This window comes from Rhinatrema bivittatum, chromosome 14 (assembly GCF_901001135.1).
Source record: "Rhinatrema bivittatum chromosome 14, aRhiBiv1.1, whole genome shotgun sequence".
Lineage (NCBI taxonomy): Eukaryota > Metazoa > Chordata > Amphibia > Gymnophiona > Rhinatrematidae > Rhinatrema > Rhinatrema bivittatum.
In genome coordinates, this window is record NC_042628.1 from 517026 (window position 1) to 537650 (window position 20625).

Genomic DNA, 20625 nt, shown 5'->3' on the forward strand with positions numbered 1-20625 from the left:
GTGGGATAAAAAAAACAGGGAAAGTCACTGAGCAAGAAGCCTGGGATCCAATAATAGATGGACTATGGATGTGTTCTGTTGCTGTGCATCTAGTGGAAGAGAAGATCATTATGAGGGTATATATATAATGCTGGATGGACTATGGATGTGTTCTGTTGCTGTGGGTCTAGTGGAACAGAAGATCATTATGAGGGTGTATGTAATGCTGGTTCATCTAAAAGCCATAGATAATACAAGATTGAATCAATGCTGGAGGTTATGTGGACGTAGAGGAGACTTATTAAATATTTTGTACATGTGTCCATGCAAACTATGACCAATGTACTTGCTAGTCTATTAGAATTGATTGTAATCTGCTTTGAGTCCATTCCTGGAAAAAAGTGGAATATCCAATGCTTGTGAATAATTTTATTGGAATATTAGAATGGGTTTAAATTACAAAAGTGATTATTCCTGACAATCCAAGAATATATGTGCAATGTTTTTTTGCCACGTGTTGATTGATATCAACAGTGGTTAAGAAATTAATCCTACTGAGTAGGTGAGTATGGCAGTTAAAGAATCTGCACTTCAAAACTGGTATATTAAACTGAAAAAGCTAACTGAGCTGGAATTCAGAACATAAGAACATGCCATACTGGCTTAGACCAAGGGGTCCATCAAGCCCAGCATCCTGTTTCCAACAGTGGCCAATCCAGGCCACAAGAACCTGGCAAGTACCCAAAAACTAAGTCTATTCCATGTTACCATTGCTAGTAATAGCAGTGGCTATTTTCTAAGTCAACTTAATTAATAGCAGGTAATGGACTTCTCCAAGAACTTATCCAATCCTTTTTTAAACACAGTTATACTAACTGCACTAACCACATCCTCTGGCAACAAATTCCAGAGTTTAATTGTGCATTGAGTGAAAAAGAATTTTCTCCGATTAGTTTTAAATGTGCCACATGCTAACTTCATGGAGTGCCCCCTAGTCTATTATCCGAAAGAGTAAATAACCGATTCACATCTACCCATTCTAGACCTCTCATGATTTTAAACACCTCTATTATATCCCCCCCTCAGTCGTCTCTTCTCCATGCTTAAAAGTCCTAACCTCTTTAGTCTTTCCTCATAGGGGAGCTGTTCCATCCCCTTTATCATTTTGGTAGCCCTTCTCTGTTTCTTCTCCATCGCAACTATATCTTTTTTGAGATTCAGCGACCAGAATTGTACACAATATTCAAGGTGCGATCTCACCATGGAATGATACAGAGGCATTATGACATCTTCCATTTTATTCACCATTCCCTTTCTAATAATTCCCAACATTCTGTTTGCTTTTTTGACTGCCGCAGCACACTGAACCTACGATTTCAATGTGTTATCCACTATGATGCCTAGATCTCTTTCTTGGGTTGTAGCACCTAATATGAAACCTAACATTGTGTAACTATAGCATGGGTTATTTTTCCCTATATGCATCACCTTGCACTTATCCACATTAAATTTCATCTGCCATTTTGATGCTCAATTTTCCAGTCTCATGAGGTCTTCCTGCAATTTATCACAATCTACTTGTGATTTAACTACTCTGAACAATTTTGTATCATCTGCAAATTTGATTATCTCACTCGTATTTCTTTCCAGATCATTTATAACTATATTGAAAAGTAAGAGTCCCAATACAGATCCCTGAGGCACTCCACTGCCCACTCCCTACCACTGAGAAAATTGTCCATTTAATCATACTCTGTTTCCTGTCTTAGCCAGTTTGTAATCCACGAAAGGACATCGCCACCTACCCAATGACTTTTTACTTTTCCTAGAAGCCTCTCATGAGGAACTTTGTCAAATGCCTTCTGAAAATCCAAGTACACTACATCTACCAGTTCACCTTTATCCACATGTTTATTAACTCCTTCAAAAAAGTGAAGCAGATTTGTGAGGCAAAGACTTCCCTTGGGTAAAGCCATGCTAACTTTGTTCCATTAAACCATATCTTTCTATATGTTCTGTGATTTTGATGTTTAGAACACTTTCCACTATTTTTCCTGGCACTGAAGTCAGGCTAACCAGTCTGTAGTTTCCCGGATCACCCCTGGAGCCCTTTTTAAATATTGGTGTTACATTTGCTATCCTCCAGTCTTCAGGTACAATGGATGCTTTTAATGATAAGTTACAAATTTTACTAATAGGTCTGAAATTTCATTTTTTAGTTCCTTCAGAACTCTGGGGTGTATACCATCTGGTCCAGGTGATTTACTACTCTTCAGTTTGTCAATCAAGCCTACTACATCTTCTAGGTTCACCGTGATTTGATTCAGTCCCATGAAAACATTCTCCATTACGGGTACCTCCCCAACATCCTCTTCAGTAAACACCAAAGCAAAGAAATCATTTAATCTTTCTGTGATGGCCTTATCTTCTCTAAGTGCCCCTTTAACCCCTCGATCATCTAACGGTCCAACTGACTCCCTCACAGGCTTTCTGCTTTGGATATATTTAAAAAAGTTTTTACTGTGAGTTTTTGCCTCTACAGCCAACTTCTTTTCAAATTCTCTCTTAGCCTGTCTTATCAATGTCTTACATTTAACTTGCCAACGTTTATGCATTATCCTATTTCTTCTGTTGGATCCTTCTTCCAATTTTTGAATGAAGATCTTTTGGCTAAAATAGCTTCTTTCACTCCCATTTAACCATGCCGGTAGGTAATCATTTGCCTTCTTTCCACCTTTCTTAATGTGTGGAATACATCTGGACTGTGCTTCTAGGATGGTTTTTTGTGGTTTTTTTTAACAATGACCACGCCCTCTTGCACACTTTTTACTTTTGTAGCTGCTCCTTTCGGTTTTTTTCTAACAATTTTTCTCATTTTATCAAAGTTTCCCTTTTGAAAGTTTAGCACGAGAGCCGTGGATTTTCTTACTGTCCCTCTTCCAGTCATTAAATCAAATTTGATCATATTATGAACACTATTGCCAAGCGGCCGCACCACCATTACCTCTCTCACCGAATCCTGTGCTCCACTGATAATTAGATCTAAAATTTCTCCCTCTCTCGTCTGTTCTTAAACCAATTGCTCCATAAAGCTATCATTTATTCCATCCAGGAACTTTATCTCTCTAGCGTGTCCCGATGATACATTTACCCAGTCAGTATTGGGGTAATTGAAGTCTCCCATTATTACCGCAGTACCAATTTGATTAGCTTCCCTAATTTCTCTTAGCATTTCACTGTCAGTCTCACCATCTTGACCAGGTGGATACGAACATAAGAACATAAGAAATTGCCATGCTGGGACAGACCAAGGGTCCATCAAGCCCAGCATCCTGTTTCCAACAGAGGCCAAAAAACCAGGCCACAAGAACCTGGCAATTAACCCAAACACTAAGAAGAATCCATGCTACTGATGCAATTAATAGCAGTGGCTATTCCCTAAGTATAATTGATTAATAGCCATTAATGGACTTCTCCTCCAAGAACTTATCCAACCTTTTTTGAAACCCAGCTACACTAACTGTACTAACTACCTTCTCTGGCAACAAATTCCAGAGCTTTATTGTGCGTTGAGTGAAAAAGAATTTTCTCCAATTAGTCTTAATGTGTACTTGCTAACTTCATGGAATGCCCCTAGTTCTTCTATTATTCGAAAGTGTAAATAACCGAGTCACATCTACTCGTTCAAGACCTCTCATGATCTTAAAGACCTCTATCATATCCCCCTCAGCCGTCTCTTCTCCAAGCTGAACAGCCCTAACCTCTTCAGCCTTTCCTCATAGGGGAGCGTTCCATCCCCTTTATCATTTTGGTTGCCCTTCTCTGTACCTTCTCCATCGCAACTATATCTTTTTTGAGATACGGCGACCAGAATTGTACACAGTATTCAAGGTGCAGTCTCACCATGGAGCGATACAGAGGCATTATGACATTTTCCGTTCTATTAACCATTCCCTTCCTAATAATTCCTAACATTCTATTTGCTTTTTTGACTGCTGCAGCACACTGAGCAGACGATTTTAAAGTATTATCCACTATGATGCCTAGATCTTTTTCCTGGGTGGTAGCTCCTAATATGGAACCTAACATCGTGTAACTACAGCAAGGGTTATTTTTCCCTATGTGCAACACCTTGCACTTGTCCACATTAAATTTCATCTGCCATTTGGATGCCCAATCTTCCAGTCTTGTAAGGTCCTCCTGTAATGTATCACAGTCTGCCTGTGATTTAACTACTCTGAATAATTTTGTATCATCTGCAAATTTGATAACCTCACTCGTCGTATTCCTTTCCAGATCATTTATATATATATTGAAAAGCACCGGTCCCAATACAGATCCCTGAGGTACTCCACTGTTTACCCTTTTCCACTGAGAATATTGACCATTTAATCCTACTCTCTGTTTCCTGTCTTTTAACCAGTTTGTAATCCACGAAAGGACATCGCCTCCTATCCCATGACTTCTTAGTTTTCGTAGAAGCCTCTCAAGAGGGACTTTGTCAACCGCCTTCTGAAAATCCAAATACACTACATCTACCGGTTCACCTTTATCCACATGTTTATTAACCCCTTCAAAAAAATGAAACAGATTTGTTAGGCATACTCCTATCACTATAGTCTTCCCTGACACACATGGGATTTCTACCCATAAAGATTCAATTGCGCATTTAGTCTCATGCAGGATGTTTATCCTGTTGGACTCTATGCCATCTCGGACATAAGGCGCCACACTGCCTCCCGGATGCTCCTCTCTGTGATTGCGATGTAATTTGTACCCGGTATAGCACTGTCCCATTGGTTGTCCTCTTTCCACCATGTCTCTGAGATGCCAATTAAGTCTATGTCATCATTCACTGCTATACATTCTAATTCTTCCCATCTTACTTCTTAGACTTCTGGCATTAGCATACAAACATTTCAAAGTTTGTTTTTTGTTTGTATTTTCATTCTGCTTTTTAATTGATAGAGATAAGTTAGAATTTTTTTAGCTCAGGTGAGTTTTTAGTTTCAGGCACTTGGACTACTTTTCTTATTATTGGGACAGCAAAAAGTTGAGATAAATATACACTAATTCGCAAAGGGTGAGGCCCAACTATAAAATATTTGGAGGCTCTGGGGATAAGGATGTGATAGATATGGATGGATATTACAGACTGAAGATGTTTAAAAAATGTTTATAGATAGTAGGAAGGAAAATGGGAGGGGGATATTTAGGGTATAGTTTGGGTAATTTAGTGGGGGTGGAAAGGTGGATTTTTCAGTCTAATCAAACTTAAATGGATGTGGAAGTGGGTTTCCATAGTTAAATTAAAATAAAAGAGGTTAAATCATGTGCGCATATGGAAACATTTTAGGCTATGGCAATGTTTATTGAATCCTGTGATGTTATGCATTTATGAGCAATAAAAAAGTTAAATAAAGAAGCTAATTTGGTCTCAACCTGGAAACGTGTTTTCCAATTGATGATCCCGCTTATTTGGACATATTACCTAAACCAGTGGTCCCCAACCCTGTCCTGGGGGCCCACCCGCCAGTCGGGTTTTCAGGATATCCACAATGAATATGCATGAGAGAAAATTTGCATGATATGAAGGCAGTAGTGCATGCACATTTTCTCTCATGCATATTCATTGTGGATATCCTGAAAACCCGACTGGCGGGTGGGCCCCCAGGACAGGGTTGGAATCTGGCCTAAACCATTCTGATTGCAGGGGAAATCCCCAGCTGTTTTCTTGCTGCTTGTTTCCAGGCATTTGGCTAAAGGGGAAGGGTCTGACTGATTTAGAATGATCATATTCACATTCGGAAGTGCAATAGTTTTAAATTCATTCAAAGCAAAGATTCAAAGTTTTGTATCTGCGATTTATTGGGTTTTGTTTTGTTAATCAGGCTGATATTGATCTGTGCTTACATTGTATATGTTTTACTTTATTTTGCATTTTTATAATTCTGTATGTAACATGCATTCATAACTTTCTAGCATTACATCATGTAATACAAATTATTATTATTAAAGTTGTGGGTTGCTAGATTAATCTATTTTAATATGTACAAGAGTCAACAAAGAATCTGTAATTGAGAGCTTCATGGGTTTAGATTACATGACAATTTTTACACACATTGCAGACTGCATGTCTAACGTCCACGAGTACTTTTAATTTGAAAATTATCTAAGGAAAAATACCTTCAGACATTTACAGCGACCATTAGTGCAGGTAAAAACTACACAAGTCTGTGCACATTGTCAAGGAATGCATCCTCTTTCTTCCGTTTTACCGGCAGAAATGGGTTTGAATATTGCGCTGCCCCATGATTACAATAAAAGGGAAAAATGCACAAAATAGTGATAACCAGCTTTACACCATCTGAGCAGCTTTCATGGCCACTCGTCCTCTTCATCCTACCTGCCCAACCCTCGTAAGTAAACGTCTGCACCTCCCCTGATGCCCCTTTCATTAGCTCCTTCTGCTTTCTCGTCTGCTCCTTCAGCTCTGCTAAGATCAATTACTATTGATTTTGTTATAAACCTCCCAATGGCTTCTCTGAGAATTTGGGCAGTCAAGGATGGAAGAGATTGAAACCACCAGTAAATTGTTTAAATTGGCCCCTGCTAACTGCTGACCTTAAAATTATCGCTTGCCAAGAATCTGCGTTTCACACTTGGTTAATAAAATTGTAGAATTAATTCTTAGTTGACCTGCATAGCAATCGCCAGAAAGACTTGTACTAAAGTCCATCTCTGTTGCGAAAAACCCTGCTGCCGGAAAAGAGAATAAAGAACAAATAAAGATTTCAGCATTTAACAAAGAAATCTGAGGCTGCAGTTTTCGCACTCAGACGTCTGGAAAGAGCACACAGACTGCTGAGGTTTGGGGATAACCAAACACAACCGAAGCTGAGAATTGTTACCTTGCTTCTGAACGCTGCAGTTTAGTTTATTGTAGCTAAGTCTTTTTCCTTTCTTATATTTTGCCCACTTTGGTGCAGAGCTTGAGGCAACTGCAAACTCTGCCCGGGGTTTCACTTTGAAAATTGGCTTGGAGAGACTGCAGATTCTGTGGACGTTTTCTTTTGAAAATGGGCTTGCAGTCTCACTGTTCATTATAATTACTTCTCTTCCCATATATTACTTTGGCAACATCTAAAAATATTCATGCCAATAAACTTTGAGAGAGAATGATGGGAGAAGAAGAAAGGCAACAGAGACATAGGCAGGAGGTGAGAGAGAGAGAGAGAGAGAGAGAGATGCCCTGAGATGGTGTATTAGTGTTGTAGGGCCTGGGGTAAAAATTTGTATTGCTGCCTTTTCGTAAATAACGGGCGCTGTTTGATTCCTGAGAGTTAGTACTGTGATTGCATGGCAAGGCAAGGTTCTAGGTCACTCTCTTTTTTCACAAAGTGTTTAGCAGTGGAAGAATTTTGTTTTGCTGAGGTGACCCCAGAATTTGAATATAATTATTTTTGCATGTTGGGTTGTAATGTGAACTGGCCTAGTTCTGCTCTGCACTCTTTGGTGTGATCATTGATATTTTACTGTAGTTATGATTATCTCTGCCTTTCAAGAGGATTCATGAAAGAATACATTATTTGATTTATTACATGATTGGATCTGATGTTTGTGTTCTTTGCTTTTTACATAATATTCTTGTATATTTATAAACTGCAAAAATATAAAATTAATACAGGTTAATAAGGAATTTTTAATGTGGTAAGTGCTTGAAATAATTAAGTAAAACATTTTAAAACTTCAGTCATGATGCATAACAGCTGTTGTACTTAGAAATTCTTTGACAGGTGCCCTCTAAGCCATTATTTATGGATAAGGGTACAATTAGTAGGGCTCAGACCTGTATGCCTACTGCCCACCCATGTTAACCTTGGGGCCCCCACCAAAAAAAAAATAAAATCAGTTCTGGCTATGCCATTGTACCCTGCAGGTTGAGTCCTTTGGTTTGCAAGACTTAGGTTGTTCTCCAGGGCTAAGCTGACAGAGTCTGATCTGAGCAAGCATAATCGAAGGCAGCAGAACACATAAGAGGCCAGAGGTTGAGGAAAGTAGCAGACAGACCCCTATATTTAAAAATGGATCCAGGGGGATCCGGGAATCTATAGACCGGCGAGCCTGACTTCAGTGCCAGGAAAAATCGTGGAAACCTTTATAAAGAATAACATCACAAAACATTTAGAGGACATGGTTTATTGGGACACAGTCAGCATGGATTTACCCAAGGGAAGTCTTTCCTCACAAATCTGCTACATTTTTTGAAGGGTGAATAAACGTGGATAAAGGTGAACCAGTAGATGTAGTGTATGTGGATTTTCAGAAGGCATTCGACAAAGTCCTACATGAGAGGCTTCTAAGAAAACTAAAAAGTCATGGGATAGGAGGCGATGTCCTTTCGTGGATTACAAACTGGTTAAAAGACAGGATTAAATGGTCAATTTTCGCAGTGGAAAAGGGTAAACAGTGGAGTGCCTCAGGGATCTGTACTTGGACCAGTGCTTTTTAATATATTTATAAATTATCTGGAAAGGGGTACACAATGAGTGAGGTAATCAAATTTGCAGATTACACAACATTATGCAGAGTAGTTAAATCTCAAGCAGATTGTGATGATTTGTAGGAGGACCTTACAAAACTGGAAGATTGGCCTTCCAAATGGAAGAAGAAATTTAACATGGACAAGTGCAAAGTGATGCATATAGGGAAAAATAACCCTTGTTGTAGGTACATAATATTAGGTTCCATATTAGGAGCTACCACCCAGGAAAAAGATCTATGCATCATAGTGGATAATACTTTAAAATCATCGGCTCAGTGTGCTGCAGCAGTCAAAAAAGCAAACAATGTTAGGAATTATTAGGAAGGGAATGGTTAATAAAACGGAAAATGTCATAATGCCTCTATCGCTCCATGATGAGACCGCACCTGGAATACTGTGTACAATTCTGGTCGCCGCATCTCAAAAAAGATATAGTTACGATGGAGAAGATACAGAGAAGTGCAACCAAAATGATAAAGGGGATGGAACAGCTCCCCTATGAGGAAAGGCTGAAGAGGTTAGGGCTGTTCAGCTTGGAGAAGAGAGGCTGAGGGGGATATGATAAAGGTCTTGAACAAGTAGATGTGAATCGGTTATTTACACTTTCGAATAATAGGACTAGGGGGCATTCCTTGAAGTTAGCAAGTAACACATATAAGACTAATTGGAGAAAATTCTTTTTCACTCAACGCACAATAAAGCTCTGAAATTTGTTGCCAGAGGATGTGGTTAGTGCAGTTAGTGTAGCTGGGTTCAAAAAAGGTTTGGATAAGTTCTTGGAGGAGAAGTCCATTAACAGCTATTAATCAAATTTACTTAGCGAATAGCCACTGCTATTAATTGCATCAGTAGCATGGGATCTTCTTAGTGTTTGGGTAATTGGCCAGGTTCTTATGGCCTGGTTTGGCCTCTGTTGGAAACAGGATGCTGGGCTTGATGGACCCTTGGTCTGACTCAGCATGGCAATTTCTTATGTTCTTATTTACAAGTGAGGAAAAGCAATTGTCTACAATAGGACCAACCGGTTATGATGAGAACCGATGGTCCTCCTTCCATTGGTACAGCTCAGAGGTCCTTTGGATTTTGATGCCACTGACCCATTGGTCTTCTGTTGCCAAAGAGTCTATCCATAAGTTTCTAACTGGAACCATCAATCCTTTTTGGGTCATGGTGGCACACTTATGGCACCCATGGACATTGTGGCAATGCCCCCAAGCAAAGGACACATGTATCATGTGGGTCCATAATAGACATGCCTCCTTTTAGCATACAGGGGCATCGGTGGAACCTGCTAGACATGTCGGACCAAAAATAAAAGATGCAAAAATTGAACTCGATAGAGGCAGTGGATTGATGGGCACTGAAGGGCCCCAATGCCATGGAGGTGAACAGCAGCAAAAGAGGAAATTTGGAAAAAACTTCAAAACATCCTTACCTAGGGAAAAACTATGAGGAATAAAACCCTGCGACAGATTAACCTGTGGCTGGGAAGAGAAAAATTGAAAAAAGACTCCAGAAACAAGAGGCAACAAACCGTGAGCGAGTGGCTCCGCAGAAGGAACCCCTGCATAGACACATGGTATAACGGCAGGCACAAGTATCCTCAGTGAGGTGCAGTCAAAGTTCTAGGAACTGTGATGTAACATTTATGTCACAGGCTGTGTCAGATGATGTCACCCATGTGTGAGGACTACCACCCTGCTTGTCCTCTGAGAAATCAAAGGAACCTTATAATGCACCTACAAAAATGTATTGCAACTGAGAAGCAGAAGGCAATAAATCATTCAGAAGGTTATACTGTGGACTATATCCAGATCGATGTGCTCAGGCTAGCGCATAGCTTAACCAGTGACTGGACGCGCATTTGGATGCAGTAGGTTAACACCCGATGTAATAAGGGGATTAGTGTGTCTAAAACCGCATGTAGCTACTAACGCTCATCATATGTAAATGCCAGTAGATGAGGCTATTACCCCATGCAAACATTGCTGTGCGCCAGACGCACTTTTTAAACACGGCAAATTTAACGCCAGTCCCGGAACTGGCTTTAAGTCTTGCTGTGCATCAAAGGCTCACTAAAAAAAACCCAAAATATCATGCTTTCTGTGGGGTCCTCCTACTTATAGGATCTTCGCAAATACTAAGCAGAAGGAACCACAGAAAGCAGCAACATGAAATGGACCCTCAATTTACCAGCGTCTGTGCGCACAGCCATGTCTCCTGGGCACCTGATGCCAAGGACATGCTAAGGATGCTCAATTGATCCCTAGCACATCTTTTCTTAGTGCATCACCTTCATTACCCTACTGCATCGGGTGCCCAGGAGATGTGGCTATGCGCCTGTTAAAAAAAAAAAAAAACCGGGCGCCCAGTTTGGATGCACATTTTTACACAAAGCTTATTGCATCGGCCCTCTGTGTGCAGTGTGACAGCACCAACACATCCTTACTCTGCAGGACAGCCACAGACTGCTCTATGGCGGATAAGTCAGGCACAACGATCATTGCACTGCGGGAGACCAGGAAAGCAATTGCTCATTCCACTGAAGAGAAAGGTAAGCTGTTATCACATTACTTGATTTTACAAATAAGCATACAATTACATTCTGATACCATAAGAGACATTAGCCCTGATGCCATTAATTTACACTGTAAATGAGCACAAAGTCTGGTTGATATGTAAATTAGCATTTGTAGCATCACAAAGTTGAAGAAAGAATATGCTCAAATCTGAAAGCATTTGCTAAATTTCATGTATTTTTCATATACACATTGCCCCTTTATAATTCCAACTCTGTATATTCAACAGTCCTCCTCTGAAAGAGAAGCATTTTGAACATAAAAATATTTTCTGCATATTAAAAGTGTTTATACCTGGAATAATAACCATAGAAATAAATAACAAAAAGGCCTTGGTTACAGTCTCATGCACTGGTCCCCCAGTAATTTTAAAGTTGCAACACATAGAAACATCATCCAGCATGCCACAACATCTCCTGCTGGAGGCCTCCCAAGAAAGGAGATTATCAAAAGCAAATATTACCGAGATGAGGCTGGCAGTCATAGAAGAAAACTCCAGTGTACAACCAGAGGTGCAGGATCTCTGTCCACTCAATTCTTTCTAAAAAAAAAAAAAAGCACTAGAAAGGATGGCTGCAGGAGCACAGCACGCTTAGTGTAATACTGATCTGAGACTGGCAGATTTAGCACCGAGAAATACATAATGGGTTTATAGAGCTCCTGCCATCCACAAATGACCACAAGATCAATTCATTTGAGATACAGGCAGAGCAGATCTTAGAAGTCAGAACTCCATACTTTAATCTCTCTAATAAAGCACCAGGGCCACATCCAGACCGACCACTTCTAATGGCAAACCCTAACATCTTATGCACCTGTCTTCCCATGCAGTGGAGGGATCCTATGGAAGATCCCTCGCTGACGGACAAAGAATTCAGCAAGTGGCACTCAATTACATGCAAATGAATAAGGACAGATGGTCACACCTCTCTCGCTAAGACCACATCCTGCAGGGTTCCAGTTAAAGTTAAGTTTCTCCCGTTAAAGCTGCATCTGAATAATGATTAGTGTTCTTTTCTTTTCCTAGGATGGGTTGCACTGGTTTCCGAATCGTAGTCAAACACATGATTTGGTTTTAACTACAGTCCACACCTCCCAAAGCCCAGCAGCTGGGTTCCAAGTTAGAAACCATATACAATCTTCACCACAGAGAGTTAATCTGTGGTGAAGCACTGTCACAGCACACTGCAAAAACTCACAAGCTGCCAACAATACAAACAACAGAACACAAACTGGACAGGACATGCTATTTGTGAACAAGAAACTTTGCAAAGGTTTCAGATAAACTGAGACTGGAGGAACTGTAATCCGGCACAGGCAGGTCCATCACTGGTGTGTAACTGTAAGGACCTTAGCTCCAGACTTTGTCCTCTTCTGAAAACTGAGGACACTGTAATAAAACTGCATATTCCAAAAACAATCTCAGCACTCACTAATCTCTGCACAGTGAGATGTTGAAGCATCCCAAGGATTAATAAATGCTAATTCCCCTGTATACTGCATTCCCCCTGTACCCCCCTCTCTTTTTTGGCCATGTTGTATTTCCCCTCAAACCCACATTCTCTCGAGTCGTGCTTATTCCCCAAGGATCCCAGACATATTCTATTTCCCCAGACTCCTTCTCTCAAGTCTTTTGGGACTCGCTATATTGCCCCATGACCTCCCAAACTCTTTCTGCTTGATGGCAGCTGTGTCTCACACAGCCAAGATCTCACCAGTTAGAGGAACAGACATTTGAAGGACTTCCAAATTAATGGAAGCACTAATTTATACCTGAAAATCCTAAATAAGATGGTAGAGCACAGAAAAGCCAAAGTGGGAAGAGATTTTTATGAATCAAGCATGCTGCATTTCCCAATGCATACAATCTAGAACCTAGCTTTGATCTCACTACACGTCATATTCTGTCACTTCTACATCCTAAATGCCAGAAAGAATATGCAAGTAACGACGTGCAATGCAAGAAAACAGCTGAAACACATCAGTGCTAAGAAAAGTAGTGGAGACTACTACAGAACCTGTGCTTCGTATACACAGAGACAGTGGTCAGAGGCAGAGCACAGCTTCAGTGCAGGAGTGCATTTACATTTTGTTTTTGCATAGTTAAACAATACATGCATTCGGAGCAAAGCAATCAAGAAGCAGCCATGCAAAAACTACTGTCAGTTTTTCCGTAGAAACCTGGCTGTATTTTTGCTGAGGAGGAAAGTCTGCTTCTGCACCAGGGACTAGCCCCCAGGGAGAAAATGTCAGAGTTTCGACAAAAACATGACTCGCATCAGACTAACATATTTACACTTAACAAATGTGTTTACGTATAAAATAAATCAGTGTTTCTTCAGGTACCAAGTTTGCCAGGAAAGTATACAAGTATATAAAGAAGCTGGCGAAAAACATGCTGAGATGGAGCTTGGCGTACTCTTCCATCATCTGCACTAATGCTTACGTCTTTTCAATGGACTAACACAGCAACGAGCAGAAAACATTATGAGGGCAGAGTGGAAGGAAGTGTTCACAAATCAACGCAGGCAGAGCTGGAAACAAGACAAAATCACTTTTCCTTATCTTAAGAGAAAAGTTTCTGGAATTCTATACTCACCAAGCAATAAACACATACACTTAAACTAGAAAACACATCTACACCTAGAAAATTGCTTACGATCTGCCAGAATGTTTGAAGTTCATAAAATATCAGCTCGATTGCTGTAGGAATTGAGTAAGGTCTTCCCACTCCCTCACCCCAAATTCAAAGGGCTGGAGCCAGGTGGAGATGTTTCCTCCTCACAAAGTGGAAGTGAGGAGGAGACTGGGAACTACAAGGCCGGTTAGTCTGTGACCAAATTAATGGAATCGCTGCTAAACAGAGGCCAGTGCAGTTCCTGGAATCCAATGGATTTTTCCAGAGCTAAATCATGTCAGATTGGCAGACCAGAGACTAGAGTTGGATCAGGGGGGGAGCGCTAGATGTAGTGTACTTGGATTTCAGTAAGGCCTTTACACAGTTCTGAATATGTAACAGTTTTCTATGGGTCCTAAAATGACTATGTTAGAAACGGGTTGAAGGGGAGGTGACAACGGGTGGTGGTAAATGGTGTTCATGCTGAGAAAGGGGTACTACCAGCGGTATGCTGCAGGGATCAGTCCCCAGTTTGGTTTTGTTCAATATTTTCGTAAGTGATGTTGTGGAAGAGCTATGGGGCGAGATGTCTTTTTTTTGCAGAAGATACCAAAATTTGTAAAACGTAGGGAACTTCTGTGGCAAAACAGGAGTTTTGCATGCTTTGTGGTTTATTGTTCTGCCTGTGACCCTTTTCCACAGAGCTCCCATTTCCTCTGTGCCAACCTGCAGAAGCTTTGGATGCTGCCTTGATCAGCATATACATCCCAGCAGCCCCAGGTACATGCAAGACAAACATCCTGCAGTGCCATTGGCCAGAAAGCTGTTAGTACTGTGTGCACTGATTGGTCTTGCAGACAAAGAACCAGCCCTGAAGGTTCTGGAACTCTAGTACTGTGTGCACTGATTGGTCTTGCAGACAAAGAACCAGCCCTGAAGGTTCTGGAACTCTATTACGGTGTGCACTGATTGGTCTTGCAGACAAAGAACCAGCCCTGAAGGTTCTGGAACTCTAGTACTGTGTGCACTGATTGGTCTTGCAGACAGAGAACCAGCCCTGAAGGTTCTGGAACTCTAGTACTGTGTGCACGGATTGGTCTTGCAGACAGAGAACCAGCCCTGAAGGTTCTGGAACTCTAGTACTGTGTGCACTGATTGGTCTTGCAGACAAAGAACCAGCCCTGAAGGTTCTGGAACTCTAGTACTGTGTGCACGGATTGGTCTTGCAGACAAAGAACCAGCCCTGAAGGTTCTGGAACTCTAGTACTGTGTGCACGGATTGGTCTTGCAGCAAAGAACCAGCCCTGAAGGTTATGGAACTCTAGTACTGTGTGCACGGATTGGTCTTGCAGACAGAGAACCAGCCCTGAAGGTTCTGGAACTCTAGTACTGTGTGCACGGATTGGTCTTGCAGAGAACCAGCCCTGAAGGTTCTGGAACTCTAGTACTGTGTGCACGGATTGGTCTTGCAGACAGAGAACCAGCCCCGAAGGTTCTGGAACTCTCTAGTCTGGGCTGGGAGTGCAGATCTCTGCGCTGAGACCCTGTTCAGTTCCTTTGAAAGTGTTGTCATCCTTTAATGTTTAATCTTTGTTTGCAGTTTAAATCTTTTGGCCGTTCACTGTTCCCACTTTTTCTTAATAAACTTAAGTTTGTTAGCTCTGCCTGTCTTGGACTGATTAATGATCCCAGTACTGTATGTATTTAGTCTGTGGGTGTATTTCTAGGACCTGTGGACCCTTGGCTTGTGAGGGGTCTCAGTATCCCTAGAAACCACCAGGGCAGGGAACCTGCTCAGAGGCAAGCAGGAACCCAGTTGACGGATGGGAGGTTGCCAGAATAGGAGCATGTGTACAGGTGGGCCTGGGCAGCACTTGGCAGGATTACCCTGAGTGGGTGTTAGGGGTGGCACTGGGAACAGTGTGCTTCGAGTGGGACTCGCAAGGTCCCACCCCATTTAGGGAAGCTTTCGTACTTCCCAGGAGTCTGGACTGATCTGGGCACATTCAGGGAAAGGAAAATTGGTTCTTACCTGCTAATTTTCATTCCTGAAGTGCCACAGATCAGTCAGGGTCCTGCCCAATGGAGGAAAGAGGAACCTTGGAGAGTCTGCTCAACTTATTATTATGACTATGCAGAAGAATGGCACAGGTTTTCTCTTAGTCCTGCACAGGTTTTGGTGTGGGCATTGCTCTCTGTTTCCAGTTTCACTGCTCATTCAGCGGGGGCTGGTAGTTATTGTATTGGTATTTGTTCTATTTTTTTGGCTTGGGTACAGGTCAATGATGAGGGACTGCAGGTAGCACCGTGTTAGGTGGTAGTGTCAGTGAAACTTTCTCTGTCTCCATCTGCTGGAGGGGATGCAAAACCCTGGAGTCTGGACTGATCTGTGGCACTACAGGAACAACAATTAGCAGGTAAGAACCAATTTTCCTTTTGGAAAAACCCAAGGGTGCGGCACAGTATAAGAGGTGATGTTCTGTGCACAAAACAAGTACAGGATCTGGAGGCAATCATATCTGAAGATTTTAATGTGGCCAAATATGTAGCTAAGACAATGGCAAAAGTCAGAAAGCTGCTTGGCTGCATAGGGAGAGGAATGGTCAGCAGAATAGGGAGGTGATGCTGCCCCCTGTATAAGGTCCCTGGTGAGACCTCATTGGGAATACTGAGTACAATTCAGGAGACCGAAACCTTCAAAAGGATAGAAACAGGATGGAGTTGTTCCAGAGGGAGGCTGCGAAAATGAGCAGTGGTCTTCGTTCTAAAGCATATGGGGACAGACAAAGATATAAGCATGTGGACCTTGAAGGGAATAAGGGGAAGGGGAATGATAGAGACATTTAAAAACTTTCCAGGTTTCCATGCACAGTAGGTGAGACTCAACAGAAAAACTCTAATGAGGGATCCTGGGATGAGGATGAAAGAAGAAAGAGTCAGGAGTAACCTTTGTTTACAGAGAGGGTGGTGGATGCATGGAACAAGCTTCCTATGGTGGATAAGCACAGAGGCAGAGGGAGAGACCACAAAGCTGAGCAGATGTTGTTCATGGGCCGCATGCTCTTTATCTGCTGTTATGTTCTATATCTGGATAATTCCTACCAGAGATCAGCAGCCAGGAGCTCCTCCACAAAGAAATGGCCACAAACTCCCTCTATATCAGGGTTTCTCAACCCCCTTCTGCAGACATGCCCAACTAGTCTGGCTTTAAGGATAGCCATGAATATGCATAAGGTACATTTGCATACAATGGCAGCAGTGCATACTAATATATCTGAAGTATTTTCATTGAGGATAACCTGAAAACCTAAATAACCAGGAAGATACCAAAGCACCAGGCTGAGATCCACTGTCCTACAGGAGCTAATATTTCTTTACTAAGCTCAAATTAAGAAGAGACTTCACTCACTGCCTGATTCACTAAGACTGTTCTCCCATTCAGTGTCTATGGGGAAATAACTTGATGAATCAGGTCCTTAGTTAAGTCTAAATATCACTTCTTATCCTACTAACTCACTGCTTGAGTCACTAGGGCTTTTCTCCCGTTCTGTCTCTATGGGGAAATACCGTGATGAATCAGGTCCTTAGATTGTTTCTGGGAATAATCCTCAGTGCACCACAAGATATGAAATTATTTTATTCTATCACCACATGAACAGTGATATTTCATCCTCGCTTACTCTAAAGACAGGGCAGAGCTACTGTCCCCAACTTTAATACCATTTTTACTCCAATCTGCTTGAAAGACCCCTCACACTGCTCCTAACATCCCCCAAGATAACTCACAGTGCTTCTACAATCCCAAGACCTCTTACACTACTTCTTTTCCCCAATAACCTTCACATTGCTTCCCCCAAGAAATCTCACCACTCCTCCCAAAAGATCACCCATACAGCTCCCCTTCCCCCAATACCTCTCGTACTGCTCCCATCATCCCCCATGAGGACCCCTCACCCCACAATACCCCTTCCCCTGCACATTGTTTCCATTACCCCCTCCGAAGACCTCAAATAAGCTCCATTCACAATGATCTCATCACCATCTCACCTCCAAAAGAAACCTCACAGTGCTTCATAACCACCTCAAGAACCTCTGCAGTGCTACCCCCTCCATCAGCACCTTTACACTGCTGCTATTGCCCTCTCTCTTCTCAGACCACTCAAAATGTTGCATAACATCAAGAGCCTTTATGCTTCTGCCATCATAACCCCAACGGAGCCCTTGCAGAGTATTAAAGCTTTACTGTATGCCTCCAACACTCAGCCCAACTACAAGGCCACCCCAAAAGTGATACTATGCACTCCCCCCTATCACTAACTGCGAACCTGGACTCTGACCCCATTGCAGATCCTGGGATCCTGTCCCAGGCCTTCCCATAGGATACCAGCAGTGTCAGCATCTACTACCACCCTGCCATCTGCATCCTCTATTACTTTTCATAAAGCTCCTCGCAGTAAATTAAGTAAACATTTTCTCTCATTCTCAAGTCAAGCTTTGCATTTCGTAATTTTAGACAATTAGTCTTTCCAGTCCTGCCCCACTTAAGAGAAATGAATCATTATTGCACAGAAATAATAAGCGACTGACTTCTGGCAGGATGAAGGAGTGCAAGAAATGCAATTTGTGACTCTTTACAATGCCACATGGCACTTCCAGTCTGCTGGCATAGTTTTGTCTATGGCTAATTATTTGGTCTGATGGCAGAATAAGACAAATGCTATGAAATTCCCCTGCAACTAACACTGCGCATAAGAACAGATGCAGAGACACACGAGTGCACTGCCGTGTCCTCAGGCTGTGGCAGAGGAGAACAGCAGTTACACTGATCACAAGCCGGGGAGGTGGCAGGTCTCCCTGGAAGAGACACCTGCTCTACTCAGAGGAATCGCAAAGATGAAGGGATAAAGTTCTCACTGAGGTTTTGGGGCAAGCTGTGTGGCAGAGGTCATGCTGGGAGGGAACTTTGTCAGTGCTGTCTCTGCTGCCTTTACTCCATTGCTGCTCTCCCCCAGGGAGGTTTTGCGTTTGTGTGTGGATAACAGGGAATGTTTGCCAGGAGCAGATGTTTTGGCTGCCGGTCCATCGGAGCAGGACTGCTGTCTGTTTCTCTCAGATTTCTCTTCTGTGGTGCTTTTGCTGACTGACCTGCAGGAGCCCCCGTGCACTCTTTTGGACAGCAGTGTTGTTTTCCCCAAGTCAGCTGACTGGCGCGTCTCCTTCTGCCTCAGGGCTGACTTCAGGAAAGAGAGTCCCTTGTCTTCTGACTTGCTGTCCCTTTTCAGTGTGGATCTGCTGCTGCCATGCGCAGGGCGCAGGCTCGCCATGGACGAGCTCCTCACGTGCTCATTAGCCTTAGAATGTGCTGGGATTCGCACCCCTTTCTGGCTGCAGGCAGTGCTGACTTTGTCTGAGCTCAGGCTCACTTTGGATGCTTCTCTATTGAGAGCCTTTTCCGAGGTTCGGCTCTTGACAGACTCTTTCCCTGCAGAAAGGCTCGAGTCAGTCTTCTTTGCTGGCACTATCACCGGTTTTGACTTTTGAGAAGTCACTGATGATGCCAGGTCTTGCTTTTTAGCAGCTTCCTTTTTTGGTTGCCCCACTGAGGGGGCAGTAGATGCGCGTCGGGACACAACTTTGCTCCTGGAGCTCTTTGAAGCAGGGGGCGTGCTGCTGTGCGATGACTGTTGATCAATCAGAGGCGCCCTTCCATCCCTGCTAGTTGTGCCAGAAACCACCTTGCTGCTTACGGGTCCCTTCTTTGTCACTGAGCCTGAGATCCTCTCTCTTACAGGAGAGCTGTCCGTGGAGTCGCTCTGATCCACAAATGCAATGTGGTTGCCATTATCCAAGGCATCAGACCTGGGGCTTCTCCTGTCCAGCTGAGAGAAGCTCTTTGAGACTGGATCCAAGAGACTGGTGCTCAGTTTCTTCCCAGGGCACTCACTCCGTGGTGCTCCTTCCATGACTGCAAGTGGCGCTCTTCCTGATGGTTTGCGGTCCTGCCTGGTGTTATCCACAGGCTCAGTGTAGCTGCTGGACAAGTTCCGTAAGCTCCCAAAGCAGGATGTGGAGACCTTATCACCTGCCTCACCAATCTTCTCCAGCGTGACAGGAGATTCTGTGCAAAAGCGAGATGGAGAACAGGAACGCATGTGCAGCTTGGCAGCGAGCGACCATGATGATCTGAATCCATTCTCACTGACTGCCAATGGGCTGGTTACTGAAAACCGTGCAGACAAACTCTGTCTCTGCACACTCCTGACAAAAGGACGTGTCGAAAAGCCCCCTGCAGCAAAAACAAAAAAAGTATAATAATTGTTAGATAATCTCCCTCACAAGAGAGCCAAGAGCAGACCAGGAGATGAAAATGCATAGAGACAAAATCTCTACACATTTCCATCTTGTCCCTATCAGGGCATCCTGCCTCTCTCATCACATAAAGCCTCGCCCTTGTCTTCCCATTTGACTTTCAGTGAGGAGCTGCTGTAAATAGGACAATAGATAAGATTCATAAGCCTCTTCTGTGGTGCTTATTTTGCATACCTAGTTCTTATCATAGACTCTACTTGATCTCAGTCTTTACCTTGACTGCCCAGGATGCTCTCTCCCCATCCCAAACTTGATGTTCTAAATTCAAGAAAGCCTAGAAGAAAGAGGAGGGCTTCTGTCAGGGAGTGGGGCAGGGATTGTAGAGCCCTGTGCAAGCACAGGGGATCTCTGAGGGAGTGGCAGGGATCGTAGAGCCGAGCAGTTGGTGTGGATGGGCGGGGTCTTTCTACAAGAAAGCATGGAACAAGCACAGGGGACCTCTGAGGGAGTGGCAGGGATTGTAGAGCCGAGCAGTTGGTGTGGATGGGCGGGGTCTTTCTACGAGAAAGCATGGAACAAGCACAGGGGACCTCTGA

General features: G+C 42.8%; 1 protein-coding gene across 2 annotated transcripts in view; it reads right to left on the reverse strand.

Moving 5' to 3' along the window:
• Window positions 1–11252: 11252 nt before the first annotated feature.
• The window catches only part of USP31 (ubiquitin specific peptidase 31), a 98421-nt gene continuing 89048 nt past the window's right edge, over window positions 11253–20625 (reverse strand). For both annotated transcript variants that reach the window (XM_029576035.1, XM_029576034.1), the window contains one exon: window positions 11253–20006. In XM_029576035.1, coding sequence (XP_029431895.1) covers window positions 18631–20006 — 1376 coding nt within the window. In that variant the 3' untranslated portion in view covers window positions 11253–18630. The remainder of the gene's footprint in view (window positions 20007–20625) is intronic.